General features: G+C 39.9%; 1 protein-coding gene across 1 annotated transcript; it reads left to right on the forward strand.

The window, feature by feature from the left end:
* Window positions 1–3,420: 3,420 nt before the first annotated feature.
* Window positions 3,421–22,119, forward strand: gsg1l2b (gsg1-like 2b). Its single transcript, XM_029455909.1, has 5 exons — window positions 3,421–3,859; window positions 4,904–4,951; window positions 7,740–7,892; window positions 17,676–17,787; window positions 18,369–22,119. Exons 1-5 carry the CDS (start codon window positions 3,559–3,561, stop codon window positions 18,667–18,669), a joined length of 915 nt encoding a protein of 304 aa, XP_029311769.1. The 5' UTR covers window positions 3,421–3,558; the 3' UTR covers window positions 18,670–22,119.
* Window positions 22,120–22,440: the final 321 nt, after the last annotated feature.

Genomic DNA, 22,440 nt, shown 5'->3' on the forward strand with positions numbered 1-22,440 from the left:
ATAAAACCCTCCAACAGCGAGTCTGCATCGATCCTGACTGAACCAGCTGCCCTCACTGACCACGCTCAACGCTGTTTGTGTCCCTCAGGGAACACGCTGTGTAAAAATAGTCAACTATGCATAATATTGTCATACAGACCTTAACATCTTAAAGGTTACTTTGTATTTTTATATTTTACTTAGGATTAAATACACCCAGGTCTTCTCTATGCAACGTTAGGACATGTTCCTTTGATTGAACAGTGTTGTATATTTCCAGGGACTGATGCAAAAACCAAACATATATATCAGAGTTAAAAACAAAATCATTTTTGGAGTTTTATTATTATTATTTATTATTTTTCTTGCTTTATTTACACCCTTGTCGCTTTATTTACACCCTGCACCTTAAAGAAGGGGGTCTAATGACTCCACACGGAGTTCACTCTGGCAGGGTGTAGGGGATCTTCTCAGGTGTGAATGTGGGACCCTGTAAAGCAGGGTGCTGCTGATCTTCCTATGAACAAGATACGAATTTGCATGTTTACAAATAAATCACATATATGAATAAGTGCTGATGTAGGTAGAAAAGAAAAAGTGATGACTCTCCTATTGAGCTTATCCTATGAACTCACTAAAAACCAGCATCTTTTCCTCTGACAGTCCATCCCCTGATCCGACTATGCAAACCAACCAGATGAGACTTCTACAATATTTATCTCTCCGTCTCCATTTCTCATCCTCACATATCCATGTCACTGCCCCCGCAAGGTCACCACATGTGATGAGAATCTATGGCACCGTCCGTCCTTGGAGTTTTTCCTTATTTCGCTTTGGGGCACAAAAGCTGTGAAGCATTAGCGCTGGCCCTCAGCGAGATATTCCAGCCAGAGTGATCATCTACAGTAACACTATAGATCAACCTGAAGGTGACAGAGGGCAGCAGATTCCTCAGCCTGCTTCGAATTACGATAACAGGCTTGAGGATGCAGGATCGAACAGTCTGTATGTCACATCCATGCTGTGCATTTACTGCTATCCACTATTGATTATCCCTGGTGTCCTGTGGGAGTAATGGGAAGCAGAGACAGTGCATACATCTCATATTAATTATGATGACTGGGAAGAATGTGAAGAGGGCTGAAATTGACCGACCTGTATTGTATGGCTTCAAGGGATACATCGGCATGAGAGTGCTGCACTGATACAGTGTGTGTGCGTGTGTGTGTGTGTGTGTGTGTGTGTGTGTGTGTGTGTGTGTGTGTGTGTGTGTGTGTGTGTGTGTGTGTGTGTAATAGGGTGGTGTAGGTCAGAAGAAGGGGGAGGGCAAGGAAGAAAGAATGATGACTTTTAATCTCACGGGACAAACGTTTGCAGTTCCTCCTTCTAACTCACCCCATGTCACTCTTACACACACATAGATCAACACACTGTGCTTTTTACTCTATAGCATGCGGTCAGAGGAAATTTACTGATGGGCATCACAATGTGCTGAAACTCCTCAGACAAGCATATCCAGACTGCAGAACATTTGCACGAAAGATAAAAGCCATCACAGTCAGGGCGGGCTGGATGTTTAAGCACCCTCGAAGATTTCTCTGTATCTCTGTTCCTGATTGAAAGCTGTCTGGCCAGCCTGACCCAATAACAGCAGACCTATCCCCCTGGTAGCAATTGTGTGGAGGTTGTAACTGTCCGAGTGATAAACCTTTGCTGTCAGCAGTAAATTTCTTCTCTTCTTTCATGGGGGGATCTGCAAGAGGTCCCAAATGTTAAGGGCAAAAAATATGACATGTATTAATGCAGGAGCATTTTATCAGTTGCTTCACTGTTTGGGTTCACGTTGGGGAAAGAGTTACATCATTTGTTTGTTACAGTATATATAACATTGTGTTATTCTTTTATTATACGGCATAATATGTGTTGCCACCTCTCATCTCTGTTTCCCTTTCATCATGGATCCCCAGAAGAGCTTTATATGAGTGATGCTTAATATGCTTTTGCATGCAAAGAACAGTAACGATATGGAAATCTTCTACTTCATTCCAGTCATCCAGTCTTTATGTATTACAAATTTGCAACAGCAAATATGTTGTGAGAGAAACATACTGCTCTCAGAAATACAGTATTTTTATATCATGATGAGGAAATGTTTTTAATAAACATATTTTCTATATTGCCAAATGTTCAAATATTTTTCTTTTTAATTTCTACACGATATTTACGCTTATACTATATACTCTTAATATAACGTTGTGTGGTTATGTTTAGACAAGAGCAGCTCTTTGTTGAGGCGAGGGAAAGATGGCAGTGCCGTGTCGAAGCCCTGTGCATTGCATCCAACATGCACCCAACATGCACCCAACATGCACCCGGACCATCGACCTATGAACACATCAATGTGGCTCTACTTTCACTGAAAAAAAGCTTTACCACTCAACAGGCAGCTATTTATTTGAAAGGCATTTGGAAAGACAAATGAAACATCATTTGATTTTGTTTTCAGGAAGGTAGAGGTCATAGTTAATGGAGTAATGTTTCTTGGTTAAAGCACGACCTTCCTTAAAGTCCTACAGAGCTATGTTTAAAAATGACTGCATGTCTTTGTCTTTCCCTTTTTATCTTTAAACACTGTTGTGTATTATTGGGGCAATGGTGATAAATCCCTCTTGGGATTTGTTTTCCTGCACATTACTTTCCATTGTCATTTGCATTTAATTTGAACATGTCAATAGATTAAGCTTGAATATTAGATTCATCTTTATTGTCATTGTGAGTACAGGTACAGAGAAGTGTAGAGTTGTACATATGTATACTGAAAATAATAGAATAAACTCTATGTCAACAATATGTATGCTATGAACAGTGTAACATGAATATGCCAATATATAAACAGTATGAACATGTGTAGCATGTACATTAGTCAAAATATATAGTGTATAAATATGTAGTGGAAGAACAATAATAGCAATAGTGAAGTATTGAGATGCTCAGCCAGTCCTGGGTGTGATGGGTGTAGCGGTGTTCTAGATCTATATATATATATATATATATATATATATATATATATATATATATATATATATATATATATATATATATATATATATATATATAACTATATGTATATATAGTTGTATATATATATATAACTATATGTATATATAGTTTTATGTATATATATATATATATATATATTGAAATGTGTTTGTAAAACCTCTGCCAGTGGGATGACACCTGTTTTCACTGCAGCCTTTCAGGAGCCCTTGGAAGACCACATGAGCTCCGCTGCTCATCTCCTCGGTGAGTAAGGCTGAGAAGAGGCGCGTGTGTGAGGGGGTGTATCAGATGGGCATGTGGGGGGGGGGGGGGGGGGTGTCTACAAAATGAGAGAGTCAGCTGCACTGGAGGAGCAGATGTGAGAGACGCACTGTAGGGGCCAGACGCGCCACGACAATTAGCTGCGGATATAGTGACGGGAATAACCGGATTATGAAGATTTAAGGAGAATTCAACAGAATTCAGTGTCATACAAGGCGAGGGATTAAGTTAGGCGTGTTCACTTCTAAAGTCGCCGTTATGGGGATAGACCGACGCCGGAGAGCATCGCTGGCTCTCACCTTGAACTTCCTCGCTTTGTTCCTCGCAGTGTCGGCTCTCACCACCAGCTACTGGTGCGATGGGACGCGGAAAGTGGTGAAGCCGTTCTGCACCGGCCCGGTCACAACCAAGCAGTCGTTCTGCATCAGGTTCAACAGCTCCAACATCAACGACACAAGGCTGGTGCAGTACATCTGGGAGACCGGGGAGGATAAGTACGTGATGAGGAAGTTTCACACCGGCATCTGGTTCTCCTGCGAGCAGAACATTAACATGACAGGTAAGTTTTTAAAGAAAGGCACCGCGCAGATGTCTGGGAGCGCAGCGGGGCGCGCGGGCTGTGCGTCACGGGGAGGCACATCAATCCAGTAACCCACAAAAATAAGTAACATCTAGTAACATCTTCCATAAAATGAAAATCTGGTTAAACACAAACTGTATTTCGTGAGTTATAGAATTTAATTTACAAGTTAAATTAAAAAAAGCAACAGAAACGCATCTCAAATTTGAACACTGGTCATCAGTGTTGAATTTAAAAACAGGTCATCCAAATGATATATGATTCAGGACTTTCATTGCAAGGTTTTACTCAACGGAGAATGAGGATGTTAGGTAAATATAGTGACAGAAAATTGTGAAAAATGAACAATATCCAAATTACTGTAACATATTCGAATTGCTTGTTAATTATTATTAATAATCCAAAATCCAAAGTCCAAAGGTTCAATATTATAAGACTTATTATATTATATTATATATATATATATATATATATATATATATATATATATATATATATATTTCCAATGTTTGGCAATTTAGATTTTTTTCAAACCCTCAAATGGATTAAAGCAGTTCCTGATTTTACTTTCTGTCAATGTGAAAGAAGTCTTATTATGTTGAAATCAAAGTTGATGTATTATCCTCTTACCGACAGCATTTAGTGCTGTGTGTGAAAGCTGTCATCTGTCTGTCCTCATACTGCCATACAGTGACAGTGTAACCCCTCTGAGTGTTTGGTCAGCACACTGCTGCTGCATGCTGGGTTTGAGGCAGGAGATTTGGACATGCTGGGGGAAGTTGTTGAGCTTGTTATTGCACAAACACACAACGGAAATCCCTTCACAGATAGGATCAAATGGTGATTTTTTATTTGTTTTACATCTCAGCTTTATCTGTGTCACTCAAAGTGGAAAAGGCTACCTGTGACTCTCTATCTCAATCTAGAATATTGAATACGTGTGGATTTCTTGTCTCACTTATCAGCATGTTGCAGTTAGACTGTCACAGAGTGTCAATTAAATGTCTAATTAATCTTTTCTAGGTGAAAACTGCAGAAGTTTCCTTAATGTTGCTCCTTCAAATGAAAGAGGTAAGCATTTTCAAAATGTTATCACTGACACACAAATACATCCTCATGTCTCTGGTTCAACTCTGGCTCGAAGGACGGCGTCATTAGCTCAGTCTGTAGTGTGAACTGTTACCTGGAGAGGAGCCAGTTCGCCGCCAGGGCGCTGCCGAGATGCTGCCGAGGTGCCCTTGAGCAAGTCGCACTGCTTCCCGGTCGCTGTATAGTAGCTGCTCACTGCATCTAATACCAGGATGGGTTAAATGCAGAGTCTGTGCTGTGTATGTGTGACGATAGAAAGAGGATTTGATTCAAATCCCCCATTTCCATATTCCATTTCCATCCTAGTACATCACTAATTCAGTAGGATGTACCATCTCACTGCTGCAAAAGGAGTATTTTTTTCCCTTCTATTAAATATGTTTATAAAATCCAGCTTCGAAAGCAGCAAGACTTCCTCCGATCTAATGAAAAAGTGTCCCTTGCTGCTCATGTGGGTTTAAAAGTTGTGAGAAGCTGCTCGTCACAGAGAAACAAACCTTTTGGGCTGTTCTCTGATTACAAGTAAGCTGCTTAGCGCTGTGGTGACCATTTTGACTGAAGTGGACGTTTTGGAAAAAGAACTGAAGATCTTTTGTCACTGTGATGAAATACTGGCAACGCCTGCACCAATCAGACAGTTGTTAGAGCATCTGTCGGCCTCTTCATCTCCTACATTAACTGTGAAGCTACACCAGTAGGCTTACGGCTGATTATTGGTAATGAAAGTATTACTATTATGCCGTACTGAGGCATTAGCTTATAGTATCCCTAAATCTTCCTTTTTCTACATCTATGTAATCAAGTAAACAAGGTAATACTAACACTATTACAGAGCTTACTGATCTAGTAATAAGTAAAGTGATGTTCCAGGAATCTCTTTCATACAGTCTGATGCCCTCTATTCACTTCCCTCAGCACTATTCCCACGCTGAAACCTGCTTCTTCCAATATTATATAGACTGATAGTCATTTTGTTTCTCTTCATTATTCAGTCTGACAGCCTGTTCATGTTAGCCGATTGCTGTGAGGGAGGCATTGTTATTTTCCCCGAATCAATGAATAGCGAGTGTCGTGTGCATCCTACTTTCAGTCTCCATGGAACCTGCAGTCGAGGTTGTAGGAGAAGTTTGTTGATCAAGGTATTACAATAATTAAAAAGTTAATTATGTAAGTCAGCTTACACCAAACTACATACTGCATGTATTATATCTCATCAACACTTTTCTGTGCAATTCTTCTGGGCAATGTTTCTGTAAATGTAGTTTTGGCTCTGGCACAGGAAGATGATCCCCATCCTTAAAGGAGCAGGCTGGGTAATATTCTATATGTTTATAATTGTTAAGAATAAACCCCATAAAAAGCTGACAGGTATTCATTATGAGGGCACTTGGTTATAAAACAAGATATTGGACAAACTGAAATCTTGACCTGATGATGTTGCCAGGCATCATTATGTCAAAAAGACAAAAGTAAAATATTACCATAGGACTAAAAACACTAATAAGCCACACAATTGTCCAGGGTTATACAGTAATTCAATTCAATTCAATATGCTTTATTGTAGTGTAACAAAGAGAATATTGCCAAAACCTTTGGTCCATCGTAAATCAATTCCACAGGCATCATGCTGCTGCTACTCACGGATGCAAATGAATCCACCACTGAAAATAGTCCCCAACAAATGCTTTATTTCCTCCTGTTTGAGTAACGTTTGCTACAGTAGAGGAAATTACTGAGCACTTTAAAAAAATGAAGCTATATTTTTGTGAGGTGTTTTTAAAGATTCGGAGCTGAGAGCCACGGACAGGCTGGGAAGTCCCACAGAAAGGACTAAACATTTGAATAACACCATCTTTATCCTTTAATCCCACCGAGAAACCGTTGATTGGCTCCGTCCTTTTTCCAACTGTGGAAACCAAACGTATGTGAGCAGGAATTTAGAGGTTCTGATAACAGGCCACTCCATGTTTGCCTCTCCTCAAGAAAACCAGACACTGACCCTGAAAGACAGAGCTCTTCAGACGGTGAAAGGACGGCTTGGATGCCCGAGCATTTAGATGGTATGAGGTTCTGTTATCACCTGCATCCTTACGTTTTACATTGAGAGCATCCGTCTTTGTATGCTGGTGGGATTTAAAATGACTGTTTTAAGACTTTAAATGTATCTAATAACATTTTCCTTAATCATCTTCAGCCTTCTTCTATACATTTGATTCAAGAAATCTTTGTGTGGAATTCAATTAAGAGCAGTTCAAAAAGCAATTATTAGCTGAAGGATGTAAATCTATTCAAAATGTATACTGATATATTTTGAGTAACAGGCACCTTTTCATTACTTAACCACACAATACACCTGCCCTTGGGTGATGTATGCAATTACACCACAGCTTACATTTACCGGTTTATAAACCCGTTGATCTTTTGTCCTCCCGAGCACACCGACCTGAGTTCAGGTTGTAGTTCGTCCCTTGGTAGATCATATACCCTTTCTCTGACTGAGAAGGTTGTTGATATGGGTGACGGGGTCATTGGTCCATCTTTCCCGTTTCATCCTCCTCCCCATCCTCCTTCTTTTCCAGTCCCTATCATCTCCCTTAGCCCTGACTTCCCCATATTCATATTCAATGTCCCATCCCCCATCTCTCCTCTCTCTCCATCCCTATCCCTACACCCCCTCCATCATTTGCTCAACCGTGTTCACCCCCACCCCCACAATATTAATTTTTTCTTCGTCTTTGTTATTCCTTCGCCATAATCAATTCTCTCATAGGAGTGCTGTGGCTGTGCATTGTTGCTGAGTGCCTATACATCCTGCTGCTGGCCACCGGAGGCATCCTCATGTCAATAGAGGTGTGCCACTTTGGCAATGTCATCGACGGCCTCAAGCTCAACGCCTTCGCTGCCATATTCACTGTGCTCTCAGGTGAGGGGCTCCAGTATATTTGCCATCTTTGCCATCAAATGGAGTACAGTTCAATTAATCAAATCATTCAACTGTATTGACACTGCAGCTTTAGTGCGTATGTTTTCCATTTTTCAAAGGAGGATAGAAATGTTTAGTATGTTTGTGTGAACAATGCTTCCAGGCTTCTGTTTAGAGTTGGGGACATTTGAGAGCCAACTTCCTCTTTGTCTTCTGTGGTGTGCTACTAACTGTAGAATGCTATAGCCTTGTATAGTCTACACATCCTCATGCAACCTTTTTCCACCAGCCCGCATTGTCTATCAACTTTTAGTGATTTAAGTTGTCTTTACATTCAGCACCTGGGAGGACCCTTCCTGCTGTTAAGTTTGTATTCCACTCGGAAAGATGAAAACTAGCCAGCCAGGTTTAGGCCTACTAGCTTCCACCAAGAAAGTGTGCGCTAGTTAAACTGGCATGCTAAGATTAGTAGGATTTACACAAGACTACTTCAACTCCTTGCTGAGTCATCTGCAGCTCCTGCTAACTCAGTGCTGTGTTTGTCCTGCATTACAGAATGAGCTGTTTCATGGGTCCATGGTGGAGATAAAAGACTGTTTAAACAAACCAGCAACACGTAGTCCTGTAACCTCAACACTTTCGTTTCCCTGTACAGAGTCACGGAGTAACGTAGGGAGTGCTAAAATCGGTTACAGGACTTAATGCCTAAAAGTATTGGTTCCCAGCTGCTTAACTGTCTGTGTGGATTGTGGTGATATTACAAACAGTTTTTGTGCCGGACAGATATTTCATCATGAGCGGCACAAGGGGCAGGCTTAAGCCCCAATTGCATTTAGCAAAGCCCCTATTCACAAGTATACAAACAGGATAGGATATATCCTGTAAACTCATTTCTACTTTTTCTTTTTCTCGAAAATTGATTTTATTTAAGTGAACAATTTAGTCCTGAGTCCCGCTTCCATGCTGACATTAGACCTATCACATATCAGCCCCCTTCAGACTGAGAAGACTTCCAGCCAGTTTCCAGTTTGCCTTCCTCTCTGGGTTGAGGACTTAACAATGACCTTCTCTCTAATCCACTCTGTGAAAATGATCCTGACCACCACACTCTGGGCAGTGAATAAGCAGAGAAAGATACTCTGCTCAACAACAAAGACTTGCAGCATTTTACTGACTTTACAGGTCAGGCTCAGGAAAATGGAAAATGTCCACCCTGACTCCAAACTTTAAAATTTTCTTTGATTTTGGAAGTTTGTAACATATCTATTTTATTGGAAACAACCAGGTAGTAGCCTACCACTAAAATGGCCTATTACAAAATTCAGAGCATATCCATAATTGAGGCCGTCGCCATCTTGGCAGTGACACCGTCTAAGTCTGGCCTAATCTAAAAATGATCATCATCTGTGAAATTGGGTCGGGCCTAGGTGTCGCAGCAGAGCAGACAGTTAGCGTTTAGCGACCTGAGACAGCACCCACCTGTCACTCAAACCGGCCATGCCCCTAATAATGCGTAACTTTAAGCCTATTATAATTTAAACGCATGAGTTATATACAAATTCACCCCCCGTACAGTTGTCATGAATAGGAAAATTATCTGTAGAGAACAGAACAGTTTTTTGTACCAGGCTGTAAACATGTTTATTTCTGCTGTAAAGTTGAGCTTTTTAACGTGGGGGTCTGTGGAGATTGCTGCCTTATGGAGCCAGCCTCAAGTTTGCCATTCGAGGAAATTGCGTTTTCTTGCAAACAAACGTTTGGTATCATTCATCGAAATGCAAATCCGATTTTTATATCCTGCATTATTTACATCCATGTTTACTCTTCTACATGTCTTTGCTGGTGCATTGCAGCATATCTTGTTATGTTACCGCTACCTTTTGATCAGTAGAATAGTGTGACGCCACCGATAGGACTGTGAGTCATGTCTCCATGCGCATGCACAAGATAAACTAAAACAGTTTCCTTTATGTCTCTCTTGGGTTAAGGTAAGGAGAGTGAAGTCCACGTTTAAACACTGAATTCACTATCATATTCACAGAACTATCTTGAGATCAGCAAGTATTATCTTGTTGAAGCATCCAACACTTTGTCTGTAAAGGAATGTCCCTGCAAACACAGCTGAGATAATCTTGTGTGCAACACTTTCTACTCCACAGACAAAGATCTGGAGAAACTCTTTTCAGAAACATGTGATATTTAAACCGTGCTGAGCCTGAGGCTGCATATTGATCAGCCTGGATTTAGAGATGGGATTCTCATTGTCTGACTTGTGCTTTGATTTTAGACAAAGTACAGAGTGAGTTAAGTCCTCTTTCATCTTGTTGGCATGTGAAGCAATGAAGATGCTGTGCCCTTGCTGGTTAAATATTCTTCAAGCGTTGTGTTACTTGTTTGGTTCCTCATTAGTTTCATGTGACACTCATCTGTTCTTGTTGTACATTTAAGTTTAAATGACATTTCTACTTCAAAACATCAGGAAACACTAAAGTGCATCAAATCCAGAGTTTCTACCAAGAAACAAGTAAGAACCAAATCAGGAGTCAATCCCACATACATACACCTTCCTGCTGTACGCTACTGTGTATTCATCCGCAGCTGAAAATAGTTCTCAGAAAGTGCACTATTTGAGCAATGTTTGGTAAAAGCTACAGTGCCCAACTGTTTAAGGAAATTACTAAGCCTTTTTTGAAAATGAAATTATATAATTGTGACTAAATTTCAATGATTTACATCATCAAAAGACGCCAATGGGCTGAGGACCACAGATGGATTTTGGACTTTGCTGTTGTTAGTTTTGGTCTTTTATCCTTTAAGGGCCCTCATTTACTGTAATATAAAGCTAAACCAAAGAAATGCTTACCAAGTTTTAGTAGAAATGCATATACATACCTTATACATATTTACATATTGAGTAGAATTTAAAAAAACTATTTAATAATGATATTCAGAGCTCACATTAATATTTACATCATGTCCCATCATTAGCCACACTAGTTAATAAGTAAAGATATAGTTTGTTACAATAGTGTAATACATACGCTCTGCTATTCCATCAATGTTATCATCTGAATGTGTTGTCTGATGCAGCCGTGACCTTTGGCAAGGACAGATGAGCCGGCTAGCGTCGCCCTTGCCAGGCATCTCTGTTGAAAACAGTGTGTGTGTGTGTGTGTGTGTGTGTGTGTGTGTGTGTGTGTGTGTGTGTGTGTGTGTGTGTGTGTGTGTGTGTGTGTGTGTGTGTGTGTCAGCTGATTCAGAGCTAATCTGCAACAATTCTTTGGGAAGTTGTTCACTGTGCATATTAATATAATAATAATAATAATAATAATAATAATAATAATAATAATAATAATAATAATAATAATAATAATAATAATAATAATATTATTATTAATAAGCTTTATTTGTATAGCACCTTTCATACAAGAATTGCAGCCCAAAGTGCTTCACAGCAATTAACAAGATAATATTAATTAATTAATATTCACAGTAAGCCATCTTATATTACAAATGTCAATCATTAGCATATCCATCTGTTTTAAAGTAAGTTATCTTTAGCCTTTGTTGTTCAGAACACTTATCACATATTTCTTAATTAAAAGTTAATTTGATAATTACTTGATTTCGTTTGGCGACTTGGGGGCAGTGGAACTACGACATTGACATATATATATGGCTAATTCATCTCCTGCCTCCAACGAGGGCTAGACTGGGCTTCTGAACGGAAGCCAAAACCCTTTTTTGGCTTCCGTACAGGAACAGGACGACCAGGTGACGTTGACCCCACTGTAACTAGCTCCCAATTGCCACTTTGGCCTTGGCAGACTATTTCTGGAAATCTTTCAAGGTCCGTGGCAACCTAGTACAAATTCCCTTAAGAAATAATCAGCTCCAGCTCCTCATCCCACCACGATAGGACAACATTTGTTTTTATAGAAAACATACCAACTTCAGTATCAGTATGTCACAACAGAAATGCACTGCTGACCATCTTTCAGTCATCCTGTCATGGTGTCCTCATCTTTTCCTTTTTAGCTGACAGGAGTTAAACCCAGCAGACGCTCCTGATGCTGAAGCCTCTCAAACTCAAGCTTGAGTGAGTTATGTTTTCATAGCCTGGCCCTTATGTTCCGCCCGTTCTAAGTTTCAGTGGAAAGGTAACTTAACCTCTCAGCCCCATCTGCGCGTGAAATGTTTTATTTATATGTGACTCACTATCTGGAGAAGTGAGCTGTCTGCGTAAGGTGGGAGGTGAACCATGTAACGTTCATACTGAGAGTTGTTTTTATCCTCTTCAAAAAGATGTGCGTTTTGACATTTTTCTGTAGAATCTGTGTCAGCCTGTTGGCTTATTAACAGCTTCCCATGTGTATCACCACCAATGGTTTAGTGTGGTAACATGTTTGAATTAACAAAGGCATTTAAAAGTGGTTTCTGCTAAACAACCTAAACAGCTATTTCTGCATTTTTTACTGACTGTGCTCCAAATGCACAACAATGTGCTGTTTACAAATCTTTTTCTACAGCCCCCTAAGCTGTACTGTAATCGGCATGTTTTGTACTTCAGTAATAATGACTATAAACTATATTATGTCAAATGGAAATAGAATATAGCAGTGCTTCCCAACCGTTTTGGCTTTTGTTCCCTTAAAGATTTATACACTGAGCGTTGAAAGTTGACAGTCGAGGGAGAATGGTGAAATCTTATATTCCTATGAGATGCTGCTGCAATGATCCATATCTCCAAAAGCCAACCTATCAGAATATAACATGAACTGATGCAGAATACACCGAAAGTGAGCCCGTTTCTGATTACACAGTGGAACAGAAGTTGGAGTGTCTTTATCAACCTTAATGTGACGTATTCCTGATTTAAATCCCATCCTTTCAATGTGATTGAATTGATTAGAGCTGGTTACAGCACAACAAGAAGCTGTAAAAAGATGCAGAGCTGTGACGGCCTCCACCCACATTATTAGATCAGGATCACGGTCAAGTGTGTATGTATGATGGGAGGGGTTAGCTAATCACCTCAAATCCCATTTGATTGGATAAATGTATGTATAGGAGTTTAAAATGTATATAATAACAATATTTTAAAGGAAGAGAAAGGATTGGGATTTAGATATAAAAGTACTCAAAAATTATTTTTTGGGCGTATATTTAGAGATAACAGTTTAACACACAGGCTAAGAGCATGCACAATATATTTCTTTTAATTTAGTTTTGTGTTTGCATTGTAGCGTCACGGTTCACAGGCATTGCTATTTTACTGTCTGACACTGATTATAATTAAAGTCTAATTCTTTGTTTTAATTAAATTCTTTCTTTATTGAAAAAATACATTAAACGTATTTTTAATGTATTCTCCTCTGAAGGTAAACTCAAAATACATTCCCTTATTAGCGATTGCCAATTGGAGTCGATCCGAGGAGCCTCTGGTAGAGAACTTCATTTTTTACAATTCCATGAAAAACAAGACGTCACAAAGACAGAATTTGAATGAGAGATGGGGGGGACTTCCATAATAGGAGGATTATTTTACAGGCGAGAAGAGAGATTCAGGAAATCACACTGATTTGGTTATTTGTTGTGGTGTTATCTTCATAAGATAGCCACGTGGGGAGATGGCGAGACTCTACACTGTATCAGTTCAAAGACTTCATACCAGAACATGTTTGTGTGTGTTATTTAACACATCTTGACTCTTTACTCACCGATGCCGCACGGCCACAGCGGCCAAACGTTACTTGGCCCAGTGAATGGAAAGTTTACATTAATAAACTCCAGACCGTGATATATGCTCATTATATCACAGTTGTACCACGCCCCTTAACTGTGATATAATGACCATATATCAAGGTCTGAAGTGAGCTATTGCTTTTATAAAACGGTTACCAAGTGTGGCAATATGAAAGAAAAATACACACTCCAATTTAAATAGTTTTTATTATTAAATAATGATGTTCAAAATAAAATAGTCCCTCCGTTGCCTTCTGAACAAAACATAGTGTGAGGTGGATGCTATGCAACAACACTAACAGCTAGCGAACATAGACAACGTTGATCGATTATTTGGTCTACCTGCTCTTCACGTAGGGGCTTTTCTTTTAGGGTTTTTTTTCTCTGGAGATAGGCACTGATCAATCCACTCCTCCAGAGTAAAGCTTTGTAAATTTGTTTCCCTTTAACACGGAATGTGTCGGCGATTGCAAGCAAAATGTTGGATTACCGTAATTATGTCATAGTTTGCGCTATCGAAAAGATTTCAACGGTTTCTGAAAGCTGAGACTCTGCGCTTTACATCATATATTGATTCATTACGGTAACTTCACTTACGGCCCTCCCGGAAGCCCGCGAAACAGCGCCTTTGTTCTGAGCGAATACACATACAGCTGATTGAAGACGGTATGTAAATCAACACTTGTATTGCGTGGTGACTTGTTTAGAACAGTGTACCAAGGCTGTAAGGTTGTACTAGGTGTGTAATTGTACTTAATCAATTAACTAACGGACGTAATTTAACAGCTGTAACGGTGTAGCTTTTTCTCAGACGCGGAGGGATACTGACTTGTTGTGAAAAGTAACTAAAATTCTACCCGTGATATACGCTCATTATATCACGGCTAAGAACCAATCAGATTGCTTGATTTGATATGTCCGTTTTATAATCATTGTTATATTTGTTAAGCATCTAATACATCTATCATCTGAGTCTGGGAACATTTTGGAGAGTTCAGCTCTGTTATCTTGGCCTCTATGGAGCACCTTGAATTGAATAAGACTAAGCCTCACACAGGAGGAGGATGAACTGACTGTTCCAAAGCTTCTTCCCAGAATTCATCTGAGAGGGTAATCTGTAATTCCTTCTCTCAGTCTTCTCTGATCTTTTCTCTGACGGCTTCATTAATTAGAAGCAAACGGTCGTAGATGTAGGAAACATGACCCCCTCGTTAGAGTGTCTGCCATGATATATAGTCCGTGCCAGTGGCAGGTGGAGTTTAATGGAGTGAAGTAGTGTGGGTTCTAACAAAGTCCCCCCTCCAAGACAAAAATCTAGAATTATATATATATGAAATGACTCTATTATGACTATTGATGTACTAATGTATAGTAAAGTATGTCAAACTTGTACTAAAGTACATTACTTGAGTAAATATTAGGGCTGTCATATTAGTCCCCCCCCCCTCCTTGACTCTTTACGGCGCGGTCACAGCGGCCAAACGTTACTTGGCCCAGTGAATGGAAAGTTTACATTAATAAACTTCAGACCGTGATATATGCTCATTATATCACAGTTAAGGGGGTTGTACCATGCCCCTTAACTGTGATATAATGAGCATATACCACGGCCTGTCACCTCAACGCAAAGCACGTAGCAGCTCGGAGCTAGCTAGCACCGCCGCTGATGCTAAAGTGAGCGACCCGTCTCTCATACATCTCGATCAGGCGTTCAGACGCAGAATGAGTCGGTCTACCTGAGACACGTTAACAACTCCATGAAATGTATTGCAATGGACTGCAGGTGGTAGAGGACAGGGGGTGAATGGAGGCTTTACACATGGCGTCAAAGACACAAGCTTTTAAACCTATTGTTTATTGTGCAATGAAAGATGTTGATTTGAAAATGCACTTTATGTCAAACTGTTGGTCTGTGTTGTCTAAGATAATCATAGCATACAAGATATTGGAGAAATAGTATTGATATAAAAGATGTGTTTACATTTAAGTTTATAATGCTACTCATTGATTCACTCATCTTACAAAACCATTTGAATATTTTGAAATGCTTCTCACAGCAAATATTGATATATGCGATTAATTAATCACAAAGCATGTAATTAATTAGATTAATTATTTGAATCACTTGACAGCTGTAGTACATTACATCCCACCACTGGTCAATAGAGTTAAAAGAGAACTAGGTAAGGAGATGGGTATACACTGAGAGAACGTCTATTTCTGATGCCTTGTTGCTGCTCACATGTGGTTGTGACCAGTTTAGGGATTTTCAGTAATTGTCAAGATAAAAATGAATGAATTTATAAATTATTTCCCACCTGGTTAAGGGTGCTGCCCTCTAGTCGCAATTGTCGGGCTTGACAACCTTTACTGATGACACTAAACCGCTGTCTTTCTGTAATAGAGCTTAACAGAGCAAGGAACGTAGGGTCTCTATACGTCCTTGTTATGTGCTTTGGCACTAAAAATAAACAACCTGGATTGACACTTATTGACTTGGTATGGAATAACCTGACCTTGTGTGAGAAGAGCATGAATAATTTCCACATCACACAACGTGCCAGGACTCAGATCTCAGATTTGTTCCGCTCAAGCTGACACAAAGCTGCCTCTGATCTGCATATCATTATGATAATATTGCACTGGAATATATTTAGGAATAAACATGAGCATTGATAGGGATGGAGTGGGAATTTAGGTGTTTGGCGCTGAATCTGGTGCGCTGTTGTTCCGTCCAGGGATTTGGGGGTTTATGTGGTAATCGGATTGGTGGGCTACACATGCTGGTTTTTATTCCTGCTCTACTTTGTAGGCATTGATGAGTCCATTGTGAGGAGAGCCAGAGCCTGTGCTGCAGCTGACAAAAGCTGGCACAAAACAGAAAAATAATGGGGTGAAAATAAATGAATGAGAGAAGAGAAAACCAGTCAAGAGCTGGAAAAGAAGACGAGGAGAAGTGTACTTGGAAAAGGACATACAGACATAACCAGTCGCAGCTTTCTTGAATTAGCTTTTCTGTATCATCATTTACGGCAGGCCTGTCAAGTTGTGTGTGTACGGGGCTGTAGTAACACTGATACTGTATATATAGAGTTCATGTCTTTTTCCAGCCTTTCAAAATCCAAAATCACAAGCACAGAAGTGTAAGGAATGAATTAAACTGCGTGTTGATCTGCTCTCAGGTTGAATGCAAATGTATCGTCCGGCTAACTATCTTACTACATAACTTACAGGAGGAATCTTGAATGAATTCCAAAGCTCATGATCATATCATTAACAGTGTTTCCCATTAATGACCTAGACTATGGTGGCCCACCATAGTGGACCCGCCACAGTTTCATAAGGAACAGAGTTTTTACACTTCTCTTCTCAACGGGTGGGCTGCTTAGCCCATTTCCTCCAAGGCGGTGCTGCGATGCGGCGTGACTGGCACCCATTGCATGGATCCTATGTGTCATAGGCAGAGGCTTGGGATTCATGCATAGGTAGACATTGCAACAGTATAAAAGGTGGACAGTTTTTTCTGTTTTGTTGATATGGATGTGTGATCACGGTCAGGTGATGTAATCAGGCCCAAACAGGAAACCAAAACTTACCAGCACCAGGTATGACTCAGTTACAAGCTGCTAATGTATCTCACAGCTTTCAATAAGCAGTGGTGGAGGAAGCACACTTTACTTAAGTAAACATATCAACATGATGTGAGGATCATCTAGTAGAACTAAACGTCTTGAATAAATGTATTTAGTCGCTCTCCATCACTGGCAGTAAGTGAGCCCACACTTGGTGTTGTAGATTTGATTAGCGAGACACAAAAGACAGAAATGTATTTGGAGTCAGAAAGTAGTGGCATGTGTTATATCTGTGGATTAGTTTGTTCATGTCTTTCACGGCACTCACAGATGATCGGTTTACTTTGCTGTTCCGATGGGTGTTCAGTAGTATAATATAACACTGCCACCAAGTGGTGACTGAGGAGAAGTGCAGGCCTGGAGAGGATGTTTCTTTCTCATGTCTTGTGCCCTCTCCGTCCGGTAGGTCTGTTGGGTATGGTGGCCCACATGATGTTTACCACTGCCTTCCAGCTGACTGTCAGTCTTGGCCCAGAGGACTGGAAACCTCAGACATGGGACTACAGCTGGTCGTACATGTGAGTTCACAATCTGCAGAGACATATTGTGCTATTGTCATGTTTCAACAGGAAAGGACCAAACCCAAACTCCACCAAGGTGGAAGCACACTATTGTCTAAAATATCATTGTGTGCTGTATCATTAGGTTTCATTGGAACCATGAACAACGGCCTCAGACTAAAAATACACACATCTGATAATTAACAACTTTAATAAGTTTAATGTGGAAGGACTTCAAAAATAGGCCTGTAATATGTATTTATCATAACAAGCTTTGTTCCCCTGTTACATAATAATTATTAGTCGATTATGACAATAATGGTCTTGACAGCTTGTTATGAAGCATTTGTTATGTCAAGATAATAAGATTAATTCAATGAATAATTATTTTGTGATTTCAAGAAAGTTCATAAGTTTTTTTAATGATCCTTTTATCTTGATTTTAATCCTCTCTCTCTGGCTTCTTGTTCAGGGAGCGCTTTTTGATAATATCTAGTCCATATAAATCCTTTATTAGTCCCACAACAGGGACATTTACGGAAGAATAATGTCCTAGTTTGATTGAAGACGCTCAAACTGTTTGTGTCTCTTTCGCTCAGTTTGGCGTGGAGCTCCTTCACAGCCTGCATGGCGTCCTCAGTCACCACCATCAATCGCTACACCAAAACCATCCTGGAGTTCAAGCACAAGCGCAGGAACATTGAGAAGAACCTGAAGATCAAGCAGAAGCTGCTGGAGCTGGACTCTCCGGAGCAGGTGTGGGACATGTACATAAGCTCGGTGCCAAGCACTGCCGAGGAGCTGCTGGATCTGTCGTCCAATGGTCGCAAACTCTCCAACACCTCCATCTTCCTGGACCTCAACGACCTGCCCGACCCACAGGGAGAGGAGTACTGTTAGAGGAGCCGCGTGTAGCATTTTCACACATCAGCAGTTATATTCAATGTGGTACAATAATATAATTACTGTAAACAAGATGACACCATGGTGCTTGATTACCCACAACAAGCGGAATATCACACACACGACACATACTATGAAGTTAGCAAACCGGTTCAACATCTAGCAGATACGGATCATTTGGAGTTGTGTTTTCTGCCCACCTGATAAATGGAAGTCTCACACATTTATCTTGTTACTAAATGTAACTTTAAATTATGGTGGAAATCAGGTGTGGAAAATGTTCTCCAGGGTAATGATCAACAACTTTCTATTTTGAAACGTCGGCCTCCAATATTTCATGTTTTGAAACAGAAACAGAACAGGGCAATAACCTTTTTTTTTTCCTTTTGGCGCAGTTGAAAGAAAGTGGTCACATACAGTATGTCAGGTCAGTTTTACTTGTATAACCCAACATCACAAATTTGCATCAAGAGGCTTTACATCTGTACAGGATACGACACCAAACTGGAAGAGAAGTCAGGGAAAGCATTAGAGGAGGAGCCCTCTCCCAGGATGGACACACATGCAATACATGTCGTGTGTACAGAATAACCAACATGATATAATTACAGTAGGCTTCATAGTATAGACAATCCAAATAACACAAATGATGAACATATATATACAAAAGGTGGACAAACAGCTAGAACCTGAGCCATACGACCTCCTCTACACCATGTGACCTGGAAAGAGGCCAAGCTACAGAGAGAGAGAGAGACAGAGAGACAGAGACAGAGACAGAGGACGAAGATCCAGATCCAATATGTGTGATGAGGCACCGACCTCCAGGAGAGAGAGATAGAAGGTCCCAGGACGGCTGAGGGTTCAGCACAGAGAAGCCTGAGTTAAGAGAGAGACAGACGGGCTTGTGGACACAAACAGACAGACAGGTTATTGAGATGCAGTGGCTTGCAGAAAGGTAATATTATTTTGTAGGCAGGACAAATAAGGACAATAACTACAAGGCTTAAATGATGCATTGAAGCTGAAACCAACCCGCCAGGCGGATAATGTAAGAATAAGCAATTCATTGAAAGTTATGCATTTTGAGTTTGGATGTAAAGGCCTCAACATCATCAGACTGCCTGATGTCCACAGGGAGGTTATTCCAGAAGAAGATAGGTTAGTCTGCTAAATTATTCTTTACAAACAGACAGACAGGAGCCCTATTCTGAGAGCTGTGAGGAGCATAAGGTTGGTCAGATAGGTAGGAGTGTGTCCATTTATAATTGTTTAAGTCATCAGGAGCACCTTAAAGTCTGACATTGATAGGGAGCTAATAAAGAGAAGATAAATGTTTAGTTAGGATTTCAGCAGCAGCGTTCTGAACCATTTGAAGACTTTCAGTACAGCACGTGGAGGACCTGACAACAAAACGTTAAACAAATCCAGTCCATGATACAAAGGCGTGAGTTACAGTCCCCGCTTCAGCTATGGATAGAAAAGACCTGATTTTATACTTGTAATATAACAAACCAGCATTATTGTTTCAGGTGTTCTCAAACTTTTTCAACCACATTATATTGACAACATTGTTGTCGACTAGCTGCAATGATGCAACCGAAACAATTGGATATTATAAAACGCTCGTAAAGCCTTTCAAAAAGACTTAAGTAAGGCTAGCTGGCTAAACAGTGATAGTAATACAACACACACAGATTGGGTTTCTAAGAAGGTGTGACCGGACTGATGGCCTACCATAGTTCAAAATCTGAATCAGAAATACCCAATAAAATATGTACATATTACTATTATTCTGATTTTTTAGCAAAATTATAAAGTTTCCTTGAAATTCCTCTGTGGCGCAGTATTAACCATCTGCCAGTGGATTAATGTTGAATGTTTTAAGGGCCCTACTTTCTTTCCTAGAATATTTCTATTTGAACATTTACATTAAATAAGACCTTTTTATGATGATGAAATGGCATTATGGTGATCCCACTCCTTAGGCATTATTAGAACCAAAACAGGCAGAAAATGTTCTTAACCTCAGTGTTTGTAAAGTCCTGGTTACAGACCTGGTGGGAGCTTAACTTTCCAAAGAAGACAAATATAATGGAGCATTCAGTGTAAATTGCGAGATGAAGGTTATAAAGGTCTCAGTTGTTTACAGAAACTATACTAATGTCTCAGAATTGATGTGGTGACAATGCATTGATGCTAAAATGTTACATGTAGCATGTAGCGCCTATAAGGAGCTGAACCACACACCGTATCTTTGAACAACCACACCGACCCTGCAGTTGAGTTAGGAGGTGTAACCTTCCTGTTTACCTCTGCCCGAGCAACAGTGCTGTGAAGGGTCACTGCTTAAACCCTGTGAGTTAGAGAGGAGGGAAGCTGAGGACAGGAGTGACAAACCGGGAGTCAAGATAAAGCTCTGTGGACAGGACTCGTCTCCCTCAGCCAACATTCTTCCATTCAAAACTCGCACACTCTAAAGACTGTCAAGCCTCTTGGTTTGCTGCCCTCTGGATCGTATTCATTGAGGAAAATGTTGTCACTGTTACAGCTGTGTGTCCATTACTCTAGGTGGCTCACTCAGCTTTAGATACACATGGCTGGATGAGCCCCGTGATAAAGAGCTCCACATATTGATTCTACCATGGTACACGCTGTGTAGTGGAGTGATGATACACTGCCTCCCACCCAATATGTGAACCAAATAGCATTAAGTAGCTTAAAATGTCAGTTGTTAATCCCTGTATTACAGTTTCGGTATTTACAGAGTATTTGTCTCGCCATGGAAGGAGGGAAGTAACAGAAGGTGGACATGAGGACTGTCGCTTCAGTGGGAAAGTGTAAAGAAAGAGTGTTACATGGATGAAGGATGCCTATTGGCCATGCTGAGTGCCTTTAATTACAGCGGCATGCTCTGTGCTCACCACATTTTAACGAGGGCGATGCTGCTAACCCTAATAACTGCTTTAGAGGAAACATGTAGCTGTCTGTGCAAACTGCCAAAAGTCATCAGCAAGAGGAGCGCGCCTCTTTTCAACCTCAATATTTACGTGATGGGGAACTTTTCTTATGTATATTTACACAAATTGTATTCATGTAAAACACAGACCAGGATTGTTGTTATTTACAGTAATTTTAAGTGCATTTGTATATTATGTATTTTATTTATTTGTTCAATTCAAAGTCAAATGTGTTGTGGATAGCTTAAAGATTTATTCTGGTTTAAATTCCATCATCCTGGGTTGAATTATATGCTGACGCATGGATTGTTGTGACTTTTGTGTATGTCAGATTTATTTACGGTGGCACTTTTTGTGTAGTGTTTTTTAGTTACATTTTTGTGGATAATTTTTTGCAACCTAATATATTAATAGTAATACATTTATATGAAAAAATAATATTTAAAGGTAAACGAGGAGAGAACATCATAATAAAGAAGCAACTTGTTTTTAACCATGTTTTCTGCTGGACCTTTTCTTACCATTTCCTTTATTGGACACAAGATGGCGGTGATGTCTTCATCTGACATTAGCACGATGTCTTCTGTCTTTAAACCCAGCAGTTTTCAATTGTTCTTATGAAAATAAGCTCTTGGATATATGTTTTAATCTTTATCTAAAATATATGTATACACACATACAAGACCTCACATATGTGTTCTGTTACAGATTACATTTTTAATTGTTATTTACCCCTTTTAAATTAGAATCACCAATACAAACCAACAGTATAACTCAGAAATTAAATCAATTTCAGTGTCATTATTAC

This window comes from Cottoperca gobio, chromosome 19 (assembly GCF_900634415.1).
Source record: "Cottoperca gobio chromosome 19, fCotGob3.1, whole genome shotgun sequence".
In the NCBI taxonomy this organism is placed as follows: domain Eukaryota; kingdom Metazoa; phylum Chordata; class Actinopteri; order Perciformes; family Bovichtidae; genus Cottoperca; species Cottoperca gobio.